At 35.4% G+C, this 21,960-nt stretch overlaps 1 protein-coding gene across 8 annotated transcripts in view; it reads left to right on the forward strand.

Annotated features, from left to right (window-relative positions):
* Positions 1-634: 634 nt before the first annotated feature.
* LOC138698298 (cytochrome P450 4C1-like) overlaps positions 635-21,960 on the forward strand; it is a 95,995-nt gene continuing 74,669 nt past the window's right edge. For 3 of the 8 annotated variants that reach the window (XM_069824101.1, XM_069824103.1, XM_069824108.1), the window contains exons 1-2: positions 635-757; positions 18,625-18,830. In XM_069824101.1, coding sequence (XP_069680202.1) covers positions 18,656-18,830 — 175 coding nt within the window. In that variant the 5' untranslated portion in view covers positions 635-757; positions 18,625-18,655. Of the gene's footprint in view, positions 786-18,624; positions 18,831-21,960 lie in introns of those variants that run through there. The other 5 variants (XM_069824104.1, XM_069824107.1, XM_069824102.1 and 2 more) reach the window with 4 other exon arrangements.

A 21,960-nucleotide genomic window follows, 5' to 3' on the forward strand; every position in this document is an offset into this window, starting at 1 on the left:
GACCGTCAGTGTTACCACATTAGGAAGTTCGCACGAAATTACGTTTTCAGTGAATATTCAAACATAAAATTACCGTAGGCTATTATTTTTGTTGTGTGATGTGTTCTCATCCACACAGTTTTTGTTTATTTAATTATGTTTGGGCTGTCAGTGTTGCCAAATTAGGAAGATCGCACGAACTTAAATTTTCAGTGAATATTCAAACCTAAAATTAATGTATTGATTGTGTTGTGTGGTGTGTTTTTGTAAGGAAACTCCACACAGTTTTTATGATTACTCAGTTATCAGCAAGCGATAGAGAATAAGCTTCACATGGCTGCAGTTTCAACATTTGGCACCGTGAAATACGAACTTTTTTTAGGCCTATACGCCGATAATTTTTTCAATTATCAGGCAAAATCTCGTATCCGGAATTATCCTGGTCCCTTTAGTGTCGAATAAGAAAGTTTCTACTATATTTTTCCACGGCTAAACCACCCAACTTCACAATGACGAGGAATGACAGAATAATCACAATCCAAATTCTACAACAAAGCTTTGAATTTCCGGTGCGTCGTGGCTTGAGAATGCACAAACTTGATCGTCTTCTCAACTACGTCGATAACATTTACCAGTTATTTATAATTACGAGTGAGGGGAATGGAGGAGAAATTGCTGCAACTTAGAACTGCGCTCTGCACTCTGGTCTGCAGCATGCGACATAGTGGCATGCACTCAGATGTATAAAAGTTTGCAAGTGCGAAAGGCTACAAGAAAGGTAGGAATCATTCATATGTGAATTTAAGGTAAACGAGTGTCACAATGTTAAAAGTGAAGTGTGATATGAAAGACGTGGTATGACACATGTTATGCTTTAACACAAATCATACTAGTATGTGAGATAATACGATATAGGATGTGAAAAATGTGCCATCTTATGTAATGTACTAAGTATTACAAGGAAGTCATTTCATTTTTTCCTTGAGGTTGGAGCAAGTGTTTTAGGAGAGACTTTATAGGGTATTCGCATGAGGTACTCTGTCATTATTTACTCTAAAATAAACTATTTTCAATGCCGTTAAGATATGCATCGACTCTAGAAATGTCAGATTTCTTCCAAATTTTACTACATAATGTTTTGTCTCATGTGGAGGCTCGTTTCTACTAATTTAAAAAATATACAATTTGTACAAATTATATCAATAATTTCATAATTATTTGGACATTCATAAAATAATCGCACTACAGGGGAGACTCTGCTAATTCCGCAATATTAAGAAGAAAATCTATCATATTTTTATCAAATGTTTATTGAAAAATATAATCTAGGTATGTATACATGGAAGAAACCCTTCATTACCAAATGAGATAAATAGACCTATTAAAATGCAAATATATTTGGTTGTACCTAAATTAAAATTTAAAAAGAACAACTCGAATAATTCCGCAACAGTGCAAATAAATGCGCATTAGGACTTGGCTAATTTCGCAGTCGTACATAATTATGAAATACATTGTGAAAGTAACATAAAAGGAACAATTTATATGTAACAATGCTCACTTTCTTCACAGCTGTGTAGCAAAATACGAAAACAGCAAAATTTCGATGTCTCACTGTATTGCCGACAGAGATGTAGACCAATATCCTTGATTTTTTCTATAGCACTGCAGAGGATATGCCTCCTGTTGACAGTCTCTCAAAACTTACGTTCACGCTAATGTAAAGTCGCAGTAAAATCATATATGCACTACTGCGGAATTACCCGTACTGCGGAATTAACTGAGTTTCCCCTACATTCTACACCTTTCGCCATCTACAGTGTCTGTTTCTATTTCACATTTTACGACATTTATTATCCTTCCCACGGACCAAAAGTAGACTGCCAGTTGGGCAAAGGACTTCATTTAGTAACAAATCAAATCTTAAACTTGTTGCTATGTTATAAACCAGGGACGTCACGGCGGCTGGCTTGCGTGCTCTCTTGAATCCGTTCATGAAATCTACTTTTTGTCCGTGGGAAAAATGAAATTCTATTAATATTCATACACATCAATTTTTTTTATCGAATTAACCTCAGACTACAATTCAATAATGAAAGTAATTGGGTAGATAAGCTGTAAAAAAATGCATGAATGTTGCTATCTTAGCTTCTGAGGAAAAAGTGAATTTCTAACTTCCCAAAAAATGAACAAAAGAGTAAACATTAGAAAATCTTACACTAAAAAAAAAAATAAAATATCAAACTTGTTTGGGAAAGTTACAAGAAAGTAAATGAATAGTCTTCAACAATGCGGCCATCTTAAGAACCAAATATTCAGCTACAAAACACGCCAAACCTCAATCTTTTCTACCAAATACGTGTTTTTTTTTTAAACATAGCTGTATTTTTATGCAACAGTGCAAGAGGAGAGAAAAAAATAGTTCGACTTATAAGACATATTTATGCAATTAAAAATACTTACAATTAGGATTTTTAATAAATAGCGTATCAAATTACGTAGAAAAATTTTTAATATCTATTGGGACAAAAAAAATAATTTTGATATTTTTGTCAAAATTTGACCTCTTTTTTCACCTGAAACCCAGGAGGGTCAATTGTCCTCTCACTCCGTCTAAATGACGTCTATGAATAGGTGTACTCGTAAGAAACATTCATTAGTATTGCCGTCAAGTCGAAAATATCGTGTCTTATAAGGTAAAGTACCCAAATAAGAGACACTTTTTAACTGCTTGTAAATGACGATGGGAATAGAAATTTTTAATCTGAACCATTGAAATACATACAACATTTCGTCTATTTTTAGAATTAACAATACAAATTTAAGTCAGTTTTTATTATTATTTTAAATTATCAAGAGAAGTTACACTGGGAAATAATGAAGTTTTGGAAAGATGTTCCAAATAAGAGATACGTGTGTTATTGAAGTTTATTTTTGAACATGGACAAAAATTATTATCATTGGGTGAAAATTGAAGCAATATATAACATTGTTAAATCATGTAAATACTTTAATAAATTCAGGAACATTTTAAAATTGAAGGGGATAATGCAACAGTGGTCTAACTCCTCTCGACAGAAATTCCGTTCTTTATTTGTAATTTTTCCAAGTCAAATAAGATGGATTACGAAAATAACACAAAGTCGGTCAAATCGGACATGAATGTACTAATCTAACTTAGGCTACTATTGCTAATGTTAATATTTTTCAAGAGAAAGAAAAAAAGATAGAATATTAAACTTCTGTCTCCATGTTTTAATTTTAAGTTGATTGCATTTATTTTGTGACCCATCTGTTTGACACAATTCTTATTTCGCTGTATTGACCAAGTTGGACAAATAAAAAGGTCTTCACCAGTCCTGCAGTCTTCGTGTGCCCAACGACGATATTTTGAACACTGAGTCTATTTCTCCTCCCTGGGCTCTGGTGTCCTCTGAAAAAAATCCAGCACAAAACAAGCACTCTCCAACATCATAATTTTCTCCATATTCCGAGTCACTAGAGTTAATTAATTGCATTTCCACATCGGATTCTTCATCACTGGACGAACTCAAGCAGTGCTCCTTTGACTGAGTATTTCTGTGGTTTTTGTTGTTTTTCGAACAACATCTTGCGAGCTCCATCTTTTCTTCGTTTTTCCTTATCTTACTCTCTCTCATTTGTTTCTGATAAAGAGTTGATATTATGACAGCTCCTTTTCCTGCACTGGATACTTTACATGCGACTCCCACTGGTTGGAGCTTGCGGCTCTTGAAGTGGTCGTTGCTGCTGCTGCTACTTCTGTAACTGTAATATAACTAAAGTCACCATTTCTGGCGCGTGAAATAAGTTATCTTTGCTACAGTCTGTGGGCATGAAAGCTGACAACTGTGATTGGCAGATTGTTGACGTCACATCTCTTTAGGAGATGGTACCACTCTCAGCCGAAGTGGTAACAGATGCCACTGACTAGACAGTGTACTCAAGGACACATCCCAGAAACGCAAATTGCGAGTGTCTTGCCTTTGACGCAGTCAGTGGGCAATAAGACTGACAACTGTGATTGGAAGATTGCTTAAGTGACGTGTTGGGTGTTACCGTTCTCAGCTATACTGGCAACAAGTGCTCACTGACTGGCTTTTTACTCAAGGACAAGCGCCACAAACACTGGCACTGGCTATAGTGGTGATATTTACACAGGTCCAACGAAATTTTCGAAACCAAGAATCAAAATTAAAAATAATAATTTTAATAATTACACAAGATTTTTATTTGAAATATATAGAGAATATTTCGCGAATTACGCACTAATGTTATGATCTTTAAGTATGGTAAATATTGTCGGACTGTCCAATTTTAATTGATTTCAGCTATTGATATTTTTGTCATGTCAATGAATAATTAATTTTAGACATTAATAATGAAAACTTAATAATTTGAATTAGTAAATTTTGCAATGAATAATTGAGGATAATGGATAATTAATGATTGACCTAATTCGTAATTAATTTTAATTAATAGTTCAGTTAATCTTTCATTGGTTCTTATTTTGTTAATGGTAGACAACCTGGCACGATTAGAACCATTAACGCCTTTCGTAAACTCTCAAAGGTGAGCATCATATTAGCACCAAATAAGGGTTCAAATAAGAGATACTATCCCTTAATGGGGCCCTAGGTATCTCTTTTAGGGAACGGAATAAATAAAAATGAAATAGCTACCTGAGGTCATAAATTCTTATCTTCCTTATTACTAATCTACCTTATTATACGCAACATTTTGCCAGCAATTTTATAAAATTAATAATAAATTTGTTGTAGCTTAAATTAACTACTGTTCACTTCCTCAACAAAAACCACCAAAAAGGTCAAAATGTGAAAAATTACTTTGCTTGATCTCAGCTTCGTTCCTTACTTTCAACTGGGGTTAGACAAAGGACACAATGATTTAGAAGCACAAATATTGATTTCACAAAATTGCCGAGAGATAGCAATTTATACCAGAGAAATTAACAATGTATCTCTTATTAGGGCCCTGTCTCTTATTTGGGTACTTTACCTTATCGTAGACCTCAGAATTTATATTTTATGCCTATTTTTTCCCGAAGGAATAAATAAATACCAATGACGTAGTTGTACGTTTCATGAAAGTTATACAACCTGGCAGAGTTTAATTTTGCCTAAAATGTCTATTTTACCCATTTGTACCTGTTTGTGTTTTTTGACCCTAAAATTGCCTAAATTAAATATTTACGGAGACCTTCAGGTTTCTTTAATTTCCCGAAAAAATACGAAGTGAATGGTGTCAGAGGTGAAAAATTTTGGTATTATGGTCAAAAATTCCGACTTCGTGATGTTTTTTCCTTAATATATACTTTGCACTTCGAAAAATATCTCCAGAAAATATCATTTGTCTATGACACCTGGAACAATTATTGTTTTTCGTCGTTATTTTTAAAATCCTGTATCACGCAAACATGACAGCCCAGCTACGCCCAGGAATTTAAATCTGTAATCAGTTTCTGAAACATGTCTATCTCCTCTATTTGGAATACACAATGTTGGTGTTACCTCTGCTGTGAACTTACCGTTGCCAACTTTTAATAGTTCGTCATACTTTCCAAATAGATATCACCTATTTTCTATAGTCGCTTGTTGGTTGTGTTTAGAAATTTATTTTCCTTGGAGTGTGTCCAGAGTTTTATATAAATACACTAGGTATCATTTTGTTATTCATGCGATGTGTTGTTTACAAATTGAATTGGTTTATGTTGTGTGTTTACGATCATTTTTGCATAGTGTTTTATTTACACCGAAACATTTTATGTAGCCCTAAATATAGTGATAAGTATGATAATGTGACGAAGATATAAGCTGGAAATGCTGACAAAAAAGAGATAGACTATCATATAAAGCTGGGCACTTCTAATAGGACACGTTCAGTGAAAATGGGGTATTTGTTATAGAATTATCATACAAAATTTTAAACGTGCTTTTCCTTGGTTATAATAGTTAGATAATTTTGTCACATCCAAAGTGTACCTTCTCCCACAACGTGAGAGCTAGGACTTTGAAATTTTTACAAAATGTTCTCTAAAATGTATTTCTTAAAATGACCGATGAAATTTTTTGTTAGGTTGAACTTCATAAAAAAATATACAAAGTAAAATGCTGACCATTTTTTTTAATGTTTACCATTTTGTGTTTCAAATTATTTTTCTCGAGTACTGAAAAAAAAACAATCAAAATTCCATCAGAAATTTGATTCACGGCATATTAAAGAATAAAAATAAAAGCACTAGAGCATAAGTTAATATTAATTTCTGTGCGAGAAGACAAATTTCACTTCTGTTGCATTTTTTTTAACATAGCAAAAAATTATATCTCAAAAGTTATTTGAGATATTGTGATCAAACTTATCACAGATAATTTTAGTGTAACATAGACTGCCTGTGCAAAAAATTGGGTTTCTAGCATGTATAGTTTGGAAAATCACAATTTTCACTTCTTCCCCCCTTAAATTGAAGCTCAGATTTTTTAAATAAAATATTAATTTTTTAAAAAAGAAAGCCAATCTTTGACATAAGGGGTGTGTTAAAAAATATCGAGCTTTTGGTCTACAAAAATACAGTTATTCATCCACAATACATTTCTTCACTCATAAGTCCACTGGCAGGGACTGACCATTACTTCGGGCGGTATAAAATTCACGCATGCGTATGTATGTCCCCTACACAACTCCACCGAAGGACGTCTACCGTACTTCATTTGTTTACACGGGAAAAATTAAAGTTGAATATTTTTTCAACACACCTCGTATATTAAATTTGGTAGATGTAAATACTTGATATATTTAAAGTTATGTTAATATTTTTTTATAACTGTTGACTTTAATGTTTCCCTAAATACAAAATATGTAACACTTATTGTTAGAAATGAACACATCTGGCCTAGATGAACCTTTACGTTCCGAATCATTCATTGTATTATTGCCATTGACGGGCTGTCGGGCAGCGGAAATTACTGACCTTTCCTTTGTTATTTTTTCGAACCGTCCAAGAGGTGCAGCTGTACACAAAGGAGCTAAGTTAATACATATTTATAAGGCAAATTGTATTGTTAAATATTACGCGTTAGAACACCATAAAGATGAATATGAAGGTATTCGTATTATTAATTTTATTCTGAATTTTCCATCATTGAATGGCCAACAATCCTAGGTTGAATATTAGAAAAATTTATACATAAACAGAAATTTAAATTTAAGTATAATTCGAGAACGGAATGCAGATTTTGTCATATTCAAATGAGAAAATAGCATTTTACACGTATATGTAGAACCAAAAACAGCTACAAACTTAGCTCCTAATGAATCTAATTTACGCTATTGTGAGTTTATATGTTTGTAAAGTTCTTTCCTTCTGAGGGATGAACACTGATCATGCAATTGAGAATCACATTTCAGGTCTATCACTTCCATTTGAAAGTCTGAGTCAGAAAGTTTAACATTCCTATTGACACTGCGTCTTGACAAGGAAATGCGTTCAAACATTTACGTTTATCAGGACACACACTATCTGAAGCCTTAATTAACCATTTTTTAAACAAACGTGCTATCTCATATGCAATGTCATAGCTTGCGTCCAATACAGGATTGAAAGTAGATTTTTCTTCCGACTCCATATTAAAATCTTCCACCAGATTCATATTTTTTTTTTTCCTGTCGTCAACTGAAATATAAAATAAGCCTGTGTATAAAATGTACATATTATCTTTCAAAACCAATAATTATGCATGGCTTTGTAGTGCTTTCGTGCGCTGTACGCTTTTATATTTTGTAACTGTTTTTTTTATAATACGCACAATGCATTTTATCATCTTTAAATATCATGCAATAAGCATTCTCCCATTCCTTTCGAAACATTCGAAGCATTCTTTTACCAGAAACGTCCATTTCGAACCCATACATTAACCACAGACTGTATTACAGATATTCAGGAGAGATAAACAAACTGCGTTCAGCGCTCTGTAAGAGAGGAGTGGGGATACCTGTCATGCTGCTCTTGGCCCTGAGTGGAACGAATGCCCTTGGCTGCTCTGGCATGCTCTGCAATTGTTTCCTTTGGGTGCCTCTTGCCTCACTAGCACATTTAAAATTCTTGACCTACAAACTATTGAAATTTCGTTGATATTCCCTAAAATACCTTTGTATCACTTTCTCTGCCTCATTCCACATGGCTGTTACAATATACTACATCTTAATATATTCATCGTCATTTGATATTCTCGTGCTTAAACTTCTAAAATGTCTGTAATTTATGGACTTGGTGTTATTCTTTTTAATTCACAACCAAGTATTCCAGAGAACTGTTGAAACTGATTCCACACATAATTTATAAATTTGTCTCTGCTTTATGGCTATGCATTCCGAATTATTCAATTAATTTCCTCATTTGACGCTTGGCAAAAACGATTTGTAACGCCCATCAGTATCGCCATGTTGCAGTGCATATTGCATTGAATCTCAGTTACGCATGTTGAATGAACATGGAAAGATAGAGCTGATAACATCCAAAATGGTAAAAGTGAACCAGAAGTTGTGATAATTTTCCAAAAAAATCACGGTAGTGCTTTGTAATTTGTTTACATCTGAAGCATTATTCGCTCATTGGTTGAAAGTAGGATGGCGTAATGTAAGTGAAAAAAAAAATGAACGAAAATAGTCGCTTGACGACCTTCATCCTCGCCGGTGAAGGTATTATGCTCTCATTAAAAGAAATTAGGATGACGTCAAGTGGAAAAAAAAAAGACTGAACATACTCACTAGAGGACCTTCACCATATCCAATTAAAATGAGGGAATGCAATTCTGACGCAAATGTCTGAGCGAAAAGAATAGGCTTATATTATGCAAAAGAGTCTCGTAGTCAAGAAGGGAAGCAGCAATAATGAATATATAGTTATGAGCCAAGATCCTTAGGTTTTGGCCAATGCTATTTATTAGTACAAAACTTGGATAATATTCCAAAACATTTACACGCTGGAACAAATTACAATAATATCTAAAACCCAAAAGGCATTACTTCTATCCCAATCTTTAAGTTATTTAAACTTTATCAGCTATCGGAGCAATCCGTTTGCAATCATACGTTTTTAGCAATAATTTCAAATACCACATATTTATACATTGAGTTTCGAGTTTGCTTCGTCTTTCATGGATTTCGACGCAGGAAGCATTAATTGTATCCCAACCCCTGAGATATTTAAATTTTATCATCTTTCGGACCCAATCTGTTTGAAATCATACGCTTCAGTATTAATTTCAATCACCACATTTTTATACAGAGAAATTATTTTATTTTTATTTCATTTTTCATTGTACCTCAGTTCTTTAATGTACTTCACTCCCGCCCCTCTACTAGTAAACTACCAACCTTCCTCCACACAGAACAAAGGACGCTTATGCAGTCAAAGTCGCCTTACGGTCATAGTAAACAGTACTGAGTTAGTGAGCATAGTACGTTCCAGAAATACGTTCCCATTTTCCAGTTACGAAATAGCTTTCAATATTGAATCATATTTTCCCACAGGTACTGTCTTCCGTTTCCCTACGTCGCATCCCGGTTTCTCCCACCCACTTATGCTCGCCCCTCTGTAAAGGCTAGTGGCTGGGTTGTCTTAGCTCTTTTCAGAAAACATTAATTTCTGTTAGGAATTGCACGTCTACGTAATATTATACAATTGTTTAAAATGAATTAAATAAAAGGGCCTCGTTAAGTAATAAACTGTCACATGATTTCCCCCCTTTCTATGACCCTGCGACGTAACCACTTGGACGGACAGTAGATAGCATGTCTGAGTAATTTTATTTTTTCGGGTCGAGCAGAATTGAAGATTAAATTTGCAGTACGTAAGGTACTCTTTTATAGAATAGGTACAGAATTATTTCAACATGAGTTACTAGTACGAAAGACGAAACTGGTAAACCTAATTGGAATTAGGTACAACAGTCTATAGTGCGATAATATCCACAAAATAATTGAAGCCTGTATTGAAATGAACGGCCACCATTTTCAAATATTTGTTTAAATATCCATATTATGATTATTTCTGAATTTTACTTCATTCTCCATACGGTATGCTAATGTAACATAGACAGTATAATATACACTGCATAGGTTAATGAATACGCCCAAATGGATAGCTCAGTTCGTGATCATTTATTTTAATACAGTACTGTAATTAGATTAAACAAAAACCTAATGAAAATTATCAAACTCAAAATCTCGATATATACTAGTTTACGTAAATGGATGAACTAATTTTCTTCTCTCCTATACCTAGTAAAGTGATTTTTTTTTTTTTTTTTTTTTTTGTATTTTACGCAGTATCATTGAATTGCAGTCGTGGAAGAGGGTAGCAAACGGTGTTTCCAGTTCTCAACCGTTAATCCAAAGGTATAGCCAGGTTAATATTAGAAGTTGTAGTAAAAATAATATGATGTCCCTGTACATTGAGTTCCGAGTTTGCTTCATCTTTCATGGATTTAGTACTCCTTGGATCTCTAGGGAGAACTATACTATTATGTAAAGGTTATTGTAGGTTAGGGTGAGCAAGTGCTTCGTTGGGCAATTACGTGAACTGGAAAACACACATTGAATATATTATTCATAGATTGAGCTCTGCCTGTTATGGAATAAAATATTTATCTTCTATTGACGACATAAGTACACTTTGAATATAATACTTTGCACACTTTTATTCTTTAATGAAATATGGATTAGTATTATTTGACGAGTCTTCTGATGTTGAGAGTATGTTTATTTTGCAAAATAATGCCGCTAGGATTATTGCAGGTGTGCATAAAACGATGTCATGTAAAAGTATTTTCCAAGATTTGGAAATACACTGCTCTGTCGAATTAGTAGATTGAGTTTGAGTGTAAAGAAAGCAAAGAACAATACAACGCGGTCTGTTGTAACGAGAATCTAAGCCCCCGAATAGGCCTACCGAGAAGGAATCATGTCGCAAAACGTTCACGTCTGAGTATTTGTGACAATGTAAATATTATTTAACACCTAGAAAATGATGCAAATATTTTAAGGATATTGCTGTAGAATTTAAGGTAATATTTATTTATTTATTTATTCACACATTTACTCACTCATTTATTTATTTATTTATTTATTCTCTCATTCACTCACTGACTCACATACTCATCACTCATTTATTTATTTATCTATTTATTTATTTATTTTTATTTATTTATTTATTTATTTATTATTGCATTTATGGTTACATACAGGCCTATTCTATGAAACCAAACTAATTAGTATTAACGTTATATCAGATTCGCTTTTTATAGTGAATTAACAACTTTTAGCCACCGGCATAGCTCAGGCGGCTATGCTACTTTCCTACTGATCTTGAGTTGCGCTCGGTCGCGGGTTCGATTCCCGTTTGGGATAATTACTTGGTTGTGTTTTTTCCAAGATTTTTCCCAACAGTAAAGCAAATGTCAAGTAATCTATGGGGAATCCTCGGCCTCACTCGTTATCACCAATACAATCGACGCTAATTAACCTCGTGGTTGATACAGCATTGTTAAATAACCAAGTAAAAAAAGAACTCTTAAATACCCATTCCCGTATGATCGATATTTCCCTATACATAATATTCCTCGACTTTCATGCTCTACCGATTTCCGATTGCAGCGGACTTGCGCCACGTGTTATATTTGATTTTGTGGACATTGAATTTCTCCTATATCGATGGAGCAGTGTACAGAATTTACCTTATGTGACTCTTCTTTTCCGGTTTATTTTTATGTTAAAACAATATAGCACTCATCATTTTAATACAAAACACATATTCATATACCTTCTGTTAATCTCAGCTGTTATGAAAACGGAGTACATTATTGATGTTTTACAGTCATCACTGCACTGTATGCTGTCTTAAAGCTTTGAGTAGGCAAGAGAAAACTTCAAAAAAAAAAAAAAAAAAAAAAAAAAATTAACGACATTTCTACATTCACATCTCTTATACTCTAATTCTTAAATTATAATTTGTCTGACCTTGTAAATTGAATTAATCTGTTTATATTTTATATAACTTTCGATTTCTTCCACAACTTCAAATTACATTGCTAATCTTGGATCTATGGAATACAATAAATGAAATTAAAAAGTGAAATGAAAATTCAAAGCCTTAGGAAGTCTTATATTTCCGGCAAAATAATATATCTATGTCTTACATGATATCATTAACCTAATGAAGTTAATATTTATATTTCACCTGTAAATTGAATGACCAGCCATCCAATTTTCAATTTTCACTTCACCATCTCTTCTGATATACCAATGATGGGCTCTCACAAGCAAACATTCCCATGGGGGCAGATAAAATATTTATTTTTTTTTCTTAAAAATGTTAATAATGTCAAAACGAGTCATTATACAAATGTTGTCCTGTCGACCGCAACTACGAGGCTGTCCAGAATGTAATTTTCCTTCGAACAGTAGTAAGGAGGTGATGGTCACGTGACAGGCTCCACAGGCTCCCGTGCGTTTGGGCAAAGGAGGGTTGAGGGGAAAGAGGCGTGGTTGGAGGGATGAGGGGAAGAGGCAGGGCTGGCCTGAGATTGGTTGAAACAAGAGAGAGGAATTCAATTTTGATTGGTGTGTAATAGGGACGCGTCTCAAATGTGATTGGTTAAAGTGTGGGTGGAAGTGGATTTGCGAATGACGAATGGAGACGGAGGATGAAGGAATGTTGAATTGGAGTGGGGTTTGCAAAATTCGACTGCTAGTTAGAGGAGAGGCTTTGGTTTCCCCTAGTAACCAGCTTTGAAACAATTGTGTCAAAGTGAAAGCGTGTTACGTAAGTGCCAAGGTAAATCTCTCGACACATGCGAAACATGACAACGTATACAACACCTCGACACGTGTCGTGTGCGACCTTGTCCATTGTATTCTGAGAACGTTTCCCCGGCCAGTTGAAAATAAAGTTCTGTTGTGAAATATGTAAGTTTAAAGTGAAAACTTCCTACATAAGTACCAAGGTAAATCCCTCGACATGTGTGACACATGACAAGGTAAACAATACCTCGACACGTGTTGTGTGCGACCTTGTCCATTGTATTGTGAGAACGTTTCCCCGGCAGTTGAAAATAATGTTCTATAAGAGTTTTTAATACGCGGTCGATGTAGCCCTCTGCGTGAGAAGTGGGTCATACATGTCGGAAGTGCAAACTATGTCTCGAATACTTACGCAGTCGGTTTAGCCATTTGTGTGATCGACAATATGATATTGAGTGCACGTGGCTGTCTGGAGCAAGCAACCCGTTCACCGTAATTGAAAGAGAAAGTTGGAAGTAAAACAATGCATAAAATGGAATTGAAGAGGCTGGAAAGGTGAGTAGAAATGAATAAAATTACTCAAATATATGGAGAACACTCAATTCTCACTTCAACAAGTACCTATGATTATTACAGTAGAAGTGAATAACATGTACAACATAATAATAATGGAGAATACACTAAGGAAGTAAAATCTTTTGCTTTACTTCTTTCACAAAATTTAATAATAATTGTTAGTGTGTTAGAAATATATGTACTTTTTTAATTTAGATAATGAGGTGTGGATGATGATTTGACATAATGACACAAGTCTCAGAAATATAAGTGTAATAACTAACGCTTGCCTGCGAGAGAGAGCAGCGGTTATTCCTGACGTGGATAGACACATGAGGAAATATGTAATAAGTTTAAGGTCAGAAAAGACGCAAGCCTCTTTGCCACAGGCGTTTGTTCGAGACACGCGGCACACAATATGTTAACGCACATAATTATAATCAATTGCACGAATTCATGTGCAACAGAGCCGGCATTGTGTATTTATCAATGTGCTCAGTCTTGTTACATCTATCTCTTCAATCTCCACAATTAATAATAATAATAATAATAATAATAATAATAATAATAATAATAATAATAATAATATGTACAAATATGTGCACTATTTTAATTTAGTTAATGAGGTGTGGATGAATGGTTTAACATAATGCCACATGTCTCGGTTAATGAATAATATTCCCTGTTTGTTGTGCAAGGACGCCTTAAATAGATGGAGTCACTTTCGTAATACGCTGTTTTTTACAGTGATGAGTAGAAACAGACATACCCCATTTCTTTCAATTACTTCCGTCTTCGGACTACGAAGAGTAATACAACCGTCAATCATGAAACATGTCCCTTTTCAGATTTACAGCATTTGTTTAAATCTTTGAAAATTCCTTCTGTAATTTTTTCAGAGTGACGTAAGCCCATTTGCCACCAATCAGAGAATTAGATTTGGGAAGGTTGTGGGTCGATGACCCTTTTCTGAAACTGAAAAATCATGAAATAGCCTAAACATGGCACTTTTCGGATTTATAGCAATGTCAGTCAGAGTGACATAAGCCCTTTTACCCCGCCCACCAGAGAATTAGAATTGGAAAGGATGTGGGTGGATGAACCTTTTCTGAAACTGATACTATCCAAGTAATTAAGTATTCTGAAGAAACTAGTTCGATTAATTAACATGTGTGTCAGTGAAACGTACAGCAGGTTGAAGATTACCTCTTCTTAAACGAAATCCTAGAACCAGTGATTTCAACAATAAAGAAAATAATGAAATGACAAGTTCTTTCATTAAATCAATTTCCTAAAATCAGTGATGCCAAGAACATGAAATAGCGATCTCCTCCATTAAATCCGTTTCCTAAAAGACTATTCAACTGGAAGAGCTTAATCATTTCTGGTAAACAGTCTGGACCTGATGCACTATCTTCCAGACGAATGTATTCATTGTAATGCTTTGGGGGAATAACACCATTTTACACAGGATCATCAATTTCTTGTACAACTGAGTAGTAAATGACAAGAAGTGCTGATAAGTATGACTAGATTGCAGGTTGTGTCTAATGTACCTTTTCATACTCAACGCTATGGAATCCTCACCTGCAAAAGTATGAGACAGGTTGACTTTTATGACAACAATTCCAGATTCAAAGAATACCAATATGTCGAAAATCGTATCCATGCAACAGTATGTTGAAAATGGTATACTTGTGACATTGGCATAAATGTCTAAAATCGTATTCCTGTGACATATATGCAACAACATGTCGAAAATCGTATTCTTGTGACATATATATGACATATATGCAACAAGTTGTCGACTGGCCGGGGAAACGTTCTCACAATACAATGGACAAGGTTGCACACAACACGTGTCGAGGTGTTGTTTACCTTGTCATTTGCCCTGCCGAGGTCAATGTGTTACGCCACGATTTCACTTTCACATTTGTAACTAGATAGATTACTAACAATTGAACTCGACGCGTGTCCAGGAATTTACCTTGGCGCTTACATAATCAGCTTTCACTTTCACACACTTGTTTCAAGGCTGATTACTAGGGGAAACCTAAACTCCTCCCGCTCCCTAGCGGTCGGATTTTGCAAGCCCCACTCCAATTCAATATCCCCCCGTGCTCATTCACCAATCGCTTCCCCATACAACTTGCAAAATCCCTTCCACATTCATTCACCAATCGAATTTGAGACACGCCCCTATCATGCACCAATGACAATTGAGATTCCCTCTCTTGCTTCAACGACTCACAGGCCAGACCCGCCCTTTCCCCTCAACCCTTCTTTGGCCACGCCCATGGGAGCCTGGAAGCCTATGACGTAAGCTTCATTTCTTTAATACTTATATTCTTATTGTGATGTGATTCTTGTAATGTACTCCAATAGCTAATTGTAATTAGCTCTTATCTATTGCAATATCTTGTGTTCATCGCATCTATTGCTATATAGCCCTGCTTTCAAAGTATAATAAGTAAGGTGTTTACAATATTTAAAATGCGTACTGCCGAGCAATTAAGCCGATTAAGGTGATTGTCGATTAATGCTGATAACGAGAAATTGCATCATAGCTTCTGTCTCCGTTTATGATTGTCTCAGATGAGGAATTGCTATTTTAGTATAGGTCACGGATTGCAGTGTTTCAAAATTATAGTGGTAGTCGGTGTAACTTTAGATGACAATACAATTCTCGTAAATAGTGATATCTGTCCGCTACTTTCGCCAGTGACAACGATCGGTACTGAGATGTGCATATTCACTGTACCACAGCAATAGCTGAACTTACTACTGTCACAACCATGCATTGTACTGATGTCATGAACCAGTGTGTGACATCCGTCTGAACCTCTCTGTTGATCCCACGATATGACAAATGTGTCGAATCTGGTGATGAATATGTAGAAAAATAGCGCGACAATTGCTGTATCTGATCCAATAAATCTTCCCATGTAATTTTCTTTCTGTAAACGGTCCGAAGGAAAATTACTTTTTGGACAGCCTCGTAATTGCGGTCGAGTGGCCGAAATTTGTATAATCACTTGTTTCGACATTATTAACACGGTGAAAGATAAATAATTTAACTTTTTTATCTGCCCCCATGAGAATATTTGCTTGTGAGAGCCCATCATTGGTATATTAAAAGAGAAGGTAAAGTGAGAATTGAACAATGGATGGCTGGTCATTCAATTTACTGGTAAAATTTAAATAGAAAGCTTCATTAGATCTAAGAGAGCGATAATCAGAACACTGCACCCTCGGGCTAGCCTCTCTTACCCGCGTTCAAGACACTGCACTAGCGCCCATTCGCCGCTCCTGGCGGGTATGCTGTCTCTATATCTCTTGTGTACGACGGAGCATATTACCTTACCCTCCATGCACGCTACCCATTTCAGCGAGTACTGACGATCACCGGTCTAATATGTCATGTAGGACGTAGACACATTTCTGGGCCTGAAATATAAGACTACCTAAAGCTTTGAACTTTCATTTCATTTTTTAATTTAATTTATTGTTTTCCATAAATACAACTTCAGAAATGTAATTTTAAGTTATGGAAAATATCGAAAGTTGTAAAAAAAATATATAAATAGCTCACCACTGTATTTTTTTATATTTGTCTACAGGATTCAACGAAAATTGACTTGTTACAATTGAAACAAGTGATAATATAATAAATAGAAGCATAGTGACTTAGTCACGTACCCTCAGTGCGTATAGCATAATAAAGTCATATTTTGTAAAAGCTCAGAGTATTCTATTAGGAAACTATATTAAGTTGCACAATCTTAATTTTTAAGTTATAATTTCTCAGTTTCTCACTCTAAAAAACGAATCGCGTGTTATGCAAAAGGAAATTTTGAGAAATTGATGAAACTTATAACTAGACCGCGGGAGTGCGAGCCCTAATACGGCGATTGCAGTTGAATATGCAGACGGGTATAGAGTATGACGTGAGTCTCTCTCGCCTTTCGCCGTACTGTTCTGTGCATCGAACCCGAAACATTCAGATAGTGTTTAGCTGTCATACTGAAGAGTTGCGTGTGTGAAATGACGCATATTACAATGCCTAAAACAACTCGTTCACGAAGTGCAATACTAAATAATTTAGTGGAACAATTAGGACGCGATACATTTAGGCTATTATAGAAGGAGAAAGTGTTGTATGTGCCGTGTGTAATATCAGATTATTACGAACTAAGAAGTACTATTTTGAAAGACACTGTAATACTAAAACAACCAAGGAAAATGTTGAACGCAATTCAAACAAAAACCAATTGAGTTCAAATAGTGGGTCACAATTAAATATAGTTGTATGTAACCTGATATACACAAACATTTCATTCAGAACTTTGGACAATCCCCACTTTAGATCATTTCTAGTAAAATACACAAAACAGTATAATCTAGAAGCAACAATACGTAAAGAATATTTACCAATTTCGTACCAGAATACGATTGCCAAAATTCGAGAAAGCTTGAACGATCAGAAAATATATGGGTTTCAGTTGATGAGTCTACAGACGTCAGTGGTAGATATGTGGCAAATGTGGTGGTCGGTATACTTTCCGAGATCTGTATAGGGAAGAAATTTGTGCTAACTTCAGAGAAACTGGAAAAGGTAAACCATGCATCTATTATCCAAGTTTTTTATAAGGCTGTGCGCCTTTTGTGGCCAGAAAGGATTAAATATAATAATGTACTTCTTTTTGTCACTGATGCAGCTCCATATATTATTAAGGCAGCAAAACAACTTAAAGATCAGTATTCCAGCATGGTGCATTTAACTTGTCTGGCGCACGGACTGCAAAATTCCGTCGACATAGCATCAATTAGATAAGTACGAAACGTATGATTATTGTATGTATGCAATTCATAGTACGCAAGACTGTACTTCTGAAGCCTGCTCAGTGAGTTGCTTACCTGAGAGTTCAGTACACTCGCCACGGAACGCTGCAGTCATACTTAACGTGACGGTAATGGGCCCGCACTCCCGCGGTTTACTTATAACATTTCACAAATACAGGCATGACTCTAAGTTCTTGGTAATTAATTTATGTAATTAATAGGTGAAAAGATTACAGGATAAAGTGAAGTTCTAAAGTTAACCTGTCTCATGACGTGTTAATTGATAAAAGATCATACTGAAAAAAGGTCTATAGAAATGAAAAGTCGACCTCGGAGATGTAATTAAAAATTATATGTCTAACATTATTTTGTAAAAGAGCATTTCACAGAAATGATGTCTCTGTATTACAGATAATTTTAAAGAAATCTTCTGCTGCATTAGATGATGGAGCCTACAACACTGCTTCTGGCCGTTGCTGTGTGCTTGGTAGTCTTGCTTCTATTTCGACGAGACCCAGAAAAGATGCGCATAAAAGAAATGATGGATAAACTTCCTGGTCCACCAAGTTACCCTATCCTAGGAACTATGCTACCATATATATTTCTGCCACCAGAAGGTGCGTGTGAATATTATTAAATAATGATTATTGTAGTGATGATAGCAACACTGACAATAATAGTAACTTGCAATGACACCAACGGAAATAATTTGTGCAGGGTTGCCAGATTGAGTGATATTTCGCCGTTTGGACTATATAAATAGAATTTTGCGGCCTATTTTTAAAGAATTGCGACTATTGCCTTTGGACGACTTTTTCCTGGAGTTTTTCGAAATTTGGGTGACATAGAAAAACTATTTAAATTTACTTTATTCTTAGTAATTAAAAAAAACCTACTCTGTATAATTCAAATTATTATTGTTGTTATTAGTAATATTATTATTTTATTTATGTTTATTTTTCTCGTTTTATTTTCCTCAAAAATGTTAAATGCTGCTGTATTTAGAATAATTTTATTCTTCTCTTCAAAGCCAGGTCAGTTGGATAATCGCAGTATTACCACAGTCTAGTATATACAGTCACGAAGCTTGAGTTATTGAAGGTACTAGGAACAATAAACTGTGCCGGTACTATTTCGCATTGTCTGTGATGAAGCGATAATAATAATAATAGTGGTTAGCAATTCTCTATGGATGCATAATCCCTACGTATTGAGCTTCGTGACTGTATATACGTGGTACAGTCATTAAGTTCTGACACTGACGCCTGAAGGTTAGGCACCCACAAGAATCTCGATGTCTCAGAAGATGCCGCGTGATACGGCGTACACTTAAACAGATCGACATCCTCCCTCAATATAGTCGCCGTTGGCCGCTATGTACGTCTGCCAACGTTGGTGTAGCTACTGTAATCACCGTTGAAAGATGTTGGCAGGAAGATGCCGTACGACTTCTCTTGTGGCAGTCATGACCTTTTCGGCCGCATAAAAATTACGCCCACGTAGGATTGATTTCATGAGGGGAAAGAGAAAAAAATCGCATGGTGCGAGATCAGGTGAGTACGGAGGGTGTGGCAAAACAGCGACCTGTTGCCTTGGACAAGGATGGAGCGATGTGAAGGTGCGTTGTCGTGTAGCAACAGCCAATTCTTCCTATGCCAAAGCTCAAGACGCTTACGACGAATTGAATTGCGTAAACGGCCAAGAATCTCTTTGTAGAGGAACTTGTCTAGAGTTGCACCTTGTGGGATGAATTCTATGTGAACAATTCCATTTGAGTAAAAAAAAACTGTTAAAGCATCATCTTGCCTTTTGACCTGTCTTGTTGCGGATTTTTCTGTTGTGGAAATAAAGGCGTTTTCCAGGTGGCTGGTTGTCGCTTCAGTTGCGGATCGTAAAGGAAACACCATGTTTCGTCTCCAGTTATGATCGGTTATAGCAGTTTCGCCTAATTTCTGACAGAACGTGACGTTTGCCCGTTGCTCAAACTGCAACATACTCGAGTTCGCCACCGGCGTGGCTCAGTCGGTTAAGGCGCTTGCCTGCCGGTCTGAAGTTGCGTTCGGGCGCGGGTTCGATTCCCGCTTGGGCTGATTACCTGGTTGGATTTTTTCCGAGGTTTTCCCCAATCGTAATGAGAATGCAAGGTAATCTATGGCGAATCCTCGGCCTCATCCCGCCAAATATCATCTCATTATCACCAATCTCATCGACGCTAAATAACCTCGTAGTTGATACAGCGTCGTTAAATAACCAAATAAAATAAAAAAAAATACTCGAGTTCCGACGCGCGCATTCAAATCACCGTCACAATAAAGACCGTAGTTCTGCTTACACGATATGCACGTAACTGTATGATGCTGGGATGAGAGACTAACTCACAAGGTACCATATCACGGCGCCACCTATCCGTTCTAGTGCACCACACCGCCATTATGCCCTCAGTCTCAGAACTTAATGAATGTACCACGTACTACACTGTGGTAGCATTTCATTTTTGGCGTTGCAGGACGTTTATAATTTTCATTAAATTCCATGGCAGTAACTAATTAATATACTTAAGCCTAATAAACTGTGAGCAACTGACACTTGTATGCACAATGTTATGATTCAATTACTACAACTGGAATAATAAATCTTGATGTTATGTTTAATTCAATAACGAAAAATAGTTGAAAACGGGCGTTTCTTAAAATCACTGCCTGCTGGATCATATGCTGTGGTTCTTACACTGCCTGCTTAATCGGCGCTTATGTGCGAGTAATGAAAAAAGTTATTTTACCGCTAAATGGCAGGTTATGCCCAACGCTATTAACATTATTAGTATATGCAAAGTACCCTAAAATAACTTTTGTTAGGACATCCTTCAGTACCGGTACCAAAAGAGACAAGTGCGTAGGGAAACGAAGGCCCAGGGTGTCCGGATCCTTCTGCAGTACTTAATATGTAATAATATCAATACTGAACTTAAAATTTAATTTTTTTCTAAGCGATACTGCATGTAAGCGCAAGTTTTAATTAACGGTTTGCATCATATATATATATAATTTAAACAAGTATGCTTGCTTTAGGCGTTTACTAAAATAATTTTTGCAATAAATTAACGTAATAAAAATAAAGTCTGAAACTGGTATAAAAAATTTCAACAAGTTTAAACATATTTCCGAAGAAATACATATATGCTTCCAGTAACCCATCTAAGAGAATATTGCTAATCACGACTTGAATTAACGACAGTACGGTGGTAACTTCCTGCTTGTAAAATAGACATTTCTTCAAATCCATAGAAATGTTATACGGACAACAGGCCTACTGTTTTATTAAGTTCAGTATTGCCACAAAGTAATCACCATAATTATAAATAAAAAGGCTCATTCGAAGTGTGATAAATTATGCGCTCATTTAAAAATAAATCCAACCCCCCCTGAGAAGAAATACTGCGAAAAATAATGCAAACAGATAATTTACCTAGTAATTTTGGAAATTTTAAGTTATAATTCAATGTGTTTTACGAGATATTGTATTGTGACCCTTTCCCCTTCTTGTTGCTTAAGGTTATGGATGACAGATAAGTTACACTTAAAATGAGAAGAAATTACCTTAATTAAGATCTTAACAGGACAAACTCACACCATTGTAAATATGTTATAGTTAACATTGTTATGTTTATGAAACCTAGTTTTATACCTCCTACAGAAAACAACATTAAATGAAAATTACTTTAACACGAGTATTTCTTACATATAATAT

The sequence above is a fragment of the Periplaneta americana genome, chromosome 4 (assembly GCF_040183065.1).
Source record: "Periplaneta americana isolate PAMFEO1 chromosome 4, P.americana_PAMFEO1_priV1, whole genome shotgun sequence".
NCBI classification, from domain to species: Eukaryota; Metazoa; Arthropoda; class Insecta; order Blattodea; family Blattidae; genus Periplaneta; species Periplaneta americana.